General features: G+C 45.8%; 1 protein-coding gene across 3 annotated transcripts in view; it reads right to left on the reverse strand.

The window, feature by feature from the left end:
- Nucleotides 1–416: 416 nt before the first annotated feature.
- Lancl1 (LanC like 1) overlaps nt 417–6,589 on the reverse strand; it is a 37,470-nt gene continuing 31,297 nt past the window's right edge. For all 3 annotated transcript variants that reach the window (XM_031367814.1, XM_031367816.1, XM_031367815.1), the window contains exons 8-10: nt 4,650–4,826; nt 4,180–4,252; nt 417–3,412 (exon numbers count right to left, since the gene is read on the reverse strand). In XM_031367814.1, the coding sequence (XP_031223674.1) occupies nt 3,336–3,412; nt 4,180–4,252; nt 4,650–4,826 (327 nt within the window). In that variant the 3' untranslated portion in view covers nt 417–3,335. The remainder of the gene's footprint in view (nt 3,413–4,179; nt 4,253–4,649; nt 4,827–6,589) is intronic.

Raw genomic sequence — 6,589 nt, forward strand, 5'->3', positions numbered from 1 at the left:
CTGTAGACCAGGCTGGCCGTGAACTCAGAAATGCACCTGCCTCTGCCTCCCAAGTGCTGGGATTAAAGGCATGCGCCACCACTGACCAGCAGGACCTCAATTCTAAGCTCCTGTTAGAACTGGGAGCAGGGAGAATTCCTAGAACCAGGCTGTTGGTCACTGACCATACGGCAGACTCAGTTAAATATGAGGTGATGCATTGCATGGTTTGAAACCTTGAAGATTCTTCCAAATTCTACCATTATCATAGATGAGTGCACTTCCCCTCTATAAATCTGTTATTTTAGAGGAATGGAACTAACAATGAAGGAATAGCTAGGAATGAATCCCAAGGAGTGAGTGTATACAGAAAAAGCCACTATTTACCACTATGGAGAAATACCTTTCAAGTTCAAACTGAAGCAAACAACAGTACCTGATACTCAGGCCTAGTAACATTTTATTGAAGACCAGTGAGTTCAATTCCTCCCATAACATACAGATATGAAACCAGCCTTTCCCAGTTTAGTGGCAATGAACCTTGAGGTGATTCCTCAATGTCCCCCACACTGACTCCTGCTCACCAGATGTATACAGTTTTCCTACAGCCCAGCAGAATGGAGCCCTCAGAAACCTGCTCTGACCTGTTTTGGGAAAGCAAACAAGGAACTGGAGTTAAGGTCAAGTAAGCAGGGACTACACCTGAGTTCTCAGAGCCTAAGGAGGACAGAGATAAGTTCCCACTTACACTATTTATTTCAAAATTAGGCCCTTAAAATAAGCTAGATACAAATTAACCTGAGGACACAGGAGTGGAGGGCTGCAATTCTGTTACTTAGAAAAACAGGGAAGGAGGAAAAATACTTGTAGATCCTCTTCTATCTACTCTACCTACATGGGTGGGGGCTTCTGCCCTGATATGGGCGGGACAGGATGACAATAGGGGACTCTAAGGATGGAAACTGACAGCTGGGATGAAATGAACTCCCAGTGGGATCTATGGAGACGGCCATGGCAATGCTGACATTTTACGTGATTAAAGTTTAGGGCAGAAAAGCACAAGGGAATAAAAAGACTGCCTGGCAGGCTCTGACCATCTTACCACCCAGTCTCCACATGGAGATGAACAACACCACTGAGTTTTCCAGCAGCCACTGGAAGGTTTTGAAACCAAGAGAAAAACCTCCCAGGGAAAAATACCAAAGAGCAAAACCACCACCACCATGCCCGCACAACACCTGAGTGGAAACGGTTCTTGCAGCCTCTACCCGAGGAGAGGTGCTGGTGTCAGCCTTGTATTCTACCTGAGTTTAAAATCCTTAGAGAACTCTCCTAGCTCTTAAACATAAGTCAACAGTGGTATAAACACTGCCAGTGTAATGAGTTTCAAAAACGCTACAGTGAAGAGAGCAAGCTGAATGGTGTCGATGAGCCTGTTCACTAGTGACAGTAGACAGGAGGCGACATTCATCAGGATGCCCGGGGAAGCACTGTGGCCAAGCCTCATGGCTGACCAAAACACTTCCTCCTCTTCTTTAATAAGTAGCTGTAGTGAAGTACAGGCAGAATATAACAAGCCACTTAACTAAACAAAGCTGGATACCCGGCCAAAGAATGCTGTCTACGAGTGACTTAGAAATACTGATACAACTGATACACGGCCTGCACCAGGCACAGTCTACACACAACTGAGGATGGAGATGCACAAGTCCCTGATGCACAGGGATCACAGAAGGATCAATTCAATCCTAGAAATTGAGCGCTGGGCTGCTCTTTGGATCCTACTGTAGGCAGCTTTTAAAGGGCCAGAAATTTCACATACAATTAGCTATTTTGGTATCAAATAGAAAATAATGGGATTATTCATCATAGCAACCAGGATACACTCCATGGGGATTTAATCTCCAATAAAAATAGCATGACCAACAGAGCCACAAAGTAGCACATTGAATATTCTTAGACCCTGTTGTTTTAAAGTTGGAAAAAAAAGTTACCAAGTCAGTTCCAACGAGTTTAAACAGTCCTTTGATCTAGAGGAAAGGAGGGAGGAGTTAAAGAGCCAATAGGTATTTGTTCAGAGTTTGAAGCACCAGGGAGCCTACACATACAAATAAAACTGACTCCGTGGTGTCAGAACCTGACGGACAACTGCTCTTGGATACACAAACTGCTCGTTACTGCAGGAAGGCTGTAACAGTCCATGCCGGCCAGGAGTAAGAGTGCTTGTCAAAAGTTGCGTTCTCTTACAAGCTACTCGTTAGAGCAGCTCCCTTTCCACAATCTCTGTATGCACAATTACATTTTGTACTATCTAATCAAGAGATCAATGCTCAAATCAATTGACAGAAAGTGATGACATGTGGCATTCACTCAGGCACAGTCAGCGAAAAGAAAAGCAAGTCAAATTTGAGCCAAACGTTGGAAGGTCAGCCAAAGGTCAGGCTGGAATTCTGTCTCAGCAAATTCACACAGAAAATCTACTTCTAGATCTCATATGAATATTGAAGGACAAACAACTTTTAAAAATAAACACTTCTGAGATATAACACAAACCAAGAAACTGTTATTGGTGAATAAACTTTCAGATCAGAATGTGCATCACAGCCATTTTAAGTTTTGATAATGCTGTGTGGCTCATTAAGTGGAATTTCTGGTTTAGACAGAAACCAGGAATTTAAAAAATGACATTTAGGCCTAAAGTCTGGTTTATAACTCTTGCAGTTTTTCTTCCAGAAGCACGGGCTACATTTTTTTGTTCCCTTTGATCAACCACGTGAGGAAACCCAGTCACAGAGCTGCTCTCTGTGCGGAGGAATACTCAGCGGAAGAGATGGAAGCCAGTACTCGGCAGCAGCCATCTACATGTGACCTGCCTGCCTGCACTGAGCGTTGGTGCAGAACCCAGGCTCTTCCGCATGCTAGGAAAGTGTTCTACCACTCAGCTACATGTTACTTTGAAACAGGTCTCACTAAGTTGCCTAGGTTGGTCTCGAACTTATGATCCTCCTGATGCTCTCCCTCCAGTAGATGGGAAAACATGCTACTAGGCATGGCTTACATTGATAAGCTGTAAGAGGAACATTTCCTGCACATCTGGAAACCATGTAAATGACCACAAAAAACTGTTCTGTCATCCATCTTTCCCTTTGGAAGAATATTAAGACGGCTTCATGTACACTTTTAAATAAAAGTAAATAATAAAAGAAGGCGCTGAACTGCTAAAGACAAACTATGGAATAAAAACCCGATTACGTCAAAGTACAGAGTTTCATTCTGCTTCCTTCAGAAGCAAGGGAAATGTGTAGCCCAGAGTAACACACAGTCATGCTGCGAGCGGCAGGAGACATGCTTTCTTTTCAGAGTTCAAATGCAGGGAACTTGGCCTTTGTGGGGACTAACAAGTCAGCCAGGAAATATATCGTTCCAGCCATGCCTGTAGGAACAGAAAGAAGCACAAGTTACCAAATGGCTCCACTTCATAAGGCTCAGTTTTTAATTGACTTTATTTTAAGTCATGGGAAACATCCTTTAATTCATATTCTCCATTCAACATCAGGGGCCCCTAGTGGGGTTCTTGGCCTTCCTTTTATCCAGGGGAAGATAGGAGTCAGAATGGAGGTAAGCATGTTCAAGCTACTTATTCTAGCCACTCACTTCCTGTCACCTGAGCTCTTTCACCACAGCCTCGAGGCCACTTACCTCCTGGGGGCTCTGTATCTATGACTCCGCATATGCCTGGCTCCATAAATGGTGGCCACTGTTACAGTTACTAATATTATAGTTTGTGGTAATATGCTCACTGACTCACTGGGGGTGTGGGGGGGTGGGCACAGGGTTTCACAAAGTCCAGGCTGGCCTTAAATAAGTACATGGTCTAGGATGACCTTGAATTGCTGATCTTCCTATCTCTACTGTCTCCGCTCCCTGAGTGCTGGGATTATAGAGGAGACTGTGGGTGTGTGCCAATATGCCCAGTTTATGTTGCGTGGAAGACGACCTCAGGGCTTCAGGTAGACTAAGCAAGCATGCTGACAACTGAGCTGCCTCCCCAGCCTTGCTAACTGACCTGACGCTTCAGGAAATAAGGAATGCATGTTTACGACTAAGACTATAAAAATCAGTTTGTGCAATCCCAACACATTATCATCAAGCAGAGTGGTAGTTGATGGTATTAGGAGCTAAGTCATGTGTGAAAAATACCTTCAAAGAGGGAGAAGGGGGTGTCCGGGGTCCTGCATCCGTGCTCCCCGTAGTCTAAGCACCACTCAGCAAACTGAAAACGAGACCAAGTTCAATTGCTGGAGTTATTTCTTCCGAGATCCTGGGAACTCACAAAACCTGCCTGTATTACTTTGGATAATTCCCAAACTATCAAGCCAGAGATGAAGAGGAAAGGTTGAGAAATGGTAGGTTTAGAGGCAGGTGCATGGCTTGGGAGGAGTTTAGTGAGGAGCCTGGACACTGATGCCAGGGTACCAAAGAACAGAATGACCCTCTATCCTCAATCCTTTGCTCCTACAAATGCCCAAACAGAATCTACCCTTTAAAAGGATGGTAACCAAACTGAGGGTTCTGAGGGTTTTCCTTAAAGAACATGTTTGTTAACTCTAAGCTCATGGACCCTGTCAGCCTCCCAAGGCACTGCTTCTCCATGCACAGCCTGCTCTTACCTTACAGGCCCTGTACAAGTACTTCAGATCTTGTGTGAGGTTATAGAGTGCCAGGAAGGCATAAGCATTCCCTGCAGCTCCATGGCACAGCCCATAGCCCTTCTTCAGAAGGCCGTACTGCCAGATCACGTCAGCACACTGTTGGGCGTCACACAGGTAACGCTCCTCTTTGAACACCTGCAGAGTCAAGGGACAAATGTGAGTTCCATCAGGGGCTACAAAGCTCTTCCTGCCTGGGAAGGCAAGGTGGGGAAGAAGAGGAGGCAGCATGGCAAGAGGTAAGGAACGCAGCAACAGGAAGTGTGGTACTCCAATGACAAACTCCTAACACTGACTTGAATCACAGTTAGGCTTTGTCCACCTGACACAAGACTAGGCCCACTTGGGAGGAGGGAACGTCCACTGAGAAACTGTCCTCATCAGACGGGCCTGTGGCTATGTCGGTGGGGTGTTTCCTTGATTGTTGATTGATGTGGGAGGAAGGCCTAGACCACTGCTGGGGCATGCCATCCCCTGGCGGGTAGTCTTTGGTTGTGTAAGAAAGAAGGCTGAATGGCTTTTATTCTATGCTATGTAGGCTCTTTAAGAATTGTTTTTGACCACAGATGACCCTAAGGGCTACTGCGGACTGTCCTCTGGGGGGGTTGGAGGAAGCACGTGGTGGGACAGCGTGTGCTGCTCTACCTACTCTGCGGTCATCCGACACCAAGTGTGAGCTGTGGTACTTTCCTTTGCTTGAGATACGAATTCATAATTGTTCTCTGTTGTTCATGGCTGACACCCTTCCCACTGATTTAGGCTTTCGCATTTCCTTTTCTACACATGCCCAGTAGTCACATTCCAAGGCCTCTGGGCCCCTTGAGTGCGACAGTGCCGCTGGTGAGTGAAATGTACTCTGGTCTGTAACCTAGCAGTGAGACTTGGAGCACTTCCTTCAGATGACTGACCGTTGAGAATTTACATGGACCACGGTGATATCCAAAGGAAAAATGCTTTTATATTTATAGAATATTTCATTGAACTATATGTAAAATGGGTATCAATAAATGTATTTACTCCAAAAAAAAAAAAGTTAAAAAAAAAAAAAAAAGAAAAGAAAGAAGGCTGAGCCAGGCAGTGATGGCGCACGCCTTTAATCCCAGCACTTGGGAGGCAGAGGCAGGCGGATTTCTGAGTGCGAGGTCAGCCTGGTCTACAGAGTGAGTTCCAGGACAGCCAGGGCTACACAAAGAAACCCTGTCTTGAAACAAACAAACAACCCTACCCCCCCCACCCCCACCCCTCCACCCCCCCAAAAAAAAAAAAAAAAAAAAAAAGAAAGAAGGCTGAGCCAGGCAGGGGAAGGGAACCAGCCAACAGCACCTGTCCATGGAGTTCCCACCTCAGGTTCCTGCCCTGGCTTCCCTTCACGTTGGACTAACTTTTCCTTCCCTTCCCTGCTCCGAGCTGCTTTTAGTCAGTGTGCTATCAGAGCAACAGAAAGCAAACTACTGTAACTAGCTTTGCTTTGTAAAACAGCTGGGCCTGATTGTGTGCATGTGACAGATGCAGCAGCAATACTGAACTGGCCACTTGCTCTTATCACCAATCCCCTCTAAAGAACAGCCTTGCCATACAACGTGAGTAACTGACACCCTTCACCATTAGAGTGTCCTTTGCGTGTTTGTGTGTGTGTTCTCATGTGTGCACATGTGTGTAGTACCTTTGGAGGCAATGGTCCAGATCAGGTGTTTTTGCCAATTGCTTTTCAAACTATGTTTTAGGACAGCGTGTCTCTCTCACCCTGGAGCAGGAGGACTGGGCAGTACCAGCTGGCCACGCAGTTCTACGGACCTTCCTGTATCCAACTCTAGCACTGGGATTGCAGTTTTATGCCACGCACACCTGTGTGATGGCGGTATTTGAGGCGAAAACTTCAAGGAAAGTCAGCCTCCTGCCTC

The sequence above is a fragment of the Mastomys coucha genome, unplaced genomic scaffold, assembly GCF_008632895.1.
Source record: "Mastomys coucha isolate ucsf_1 unplaced genomic scaffold, UCSF_Mcou_1 pScaffold14, whole genome shotgun sequence".
Lineage (NCBI taxonomy): Eukaryota > Metazoa > Chordata > Mammalia > Rodentia > Muridae > Mastomys > Mastomys coucha.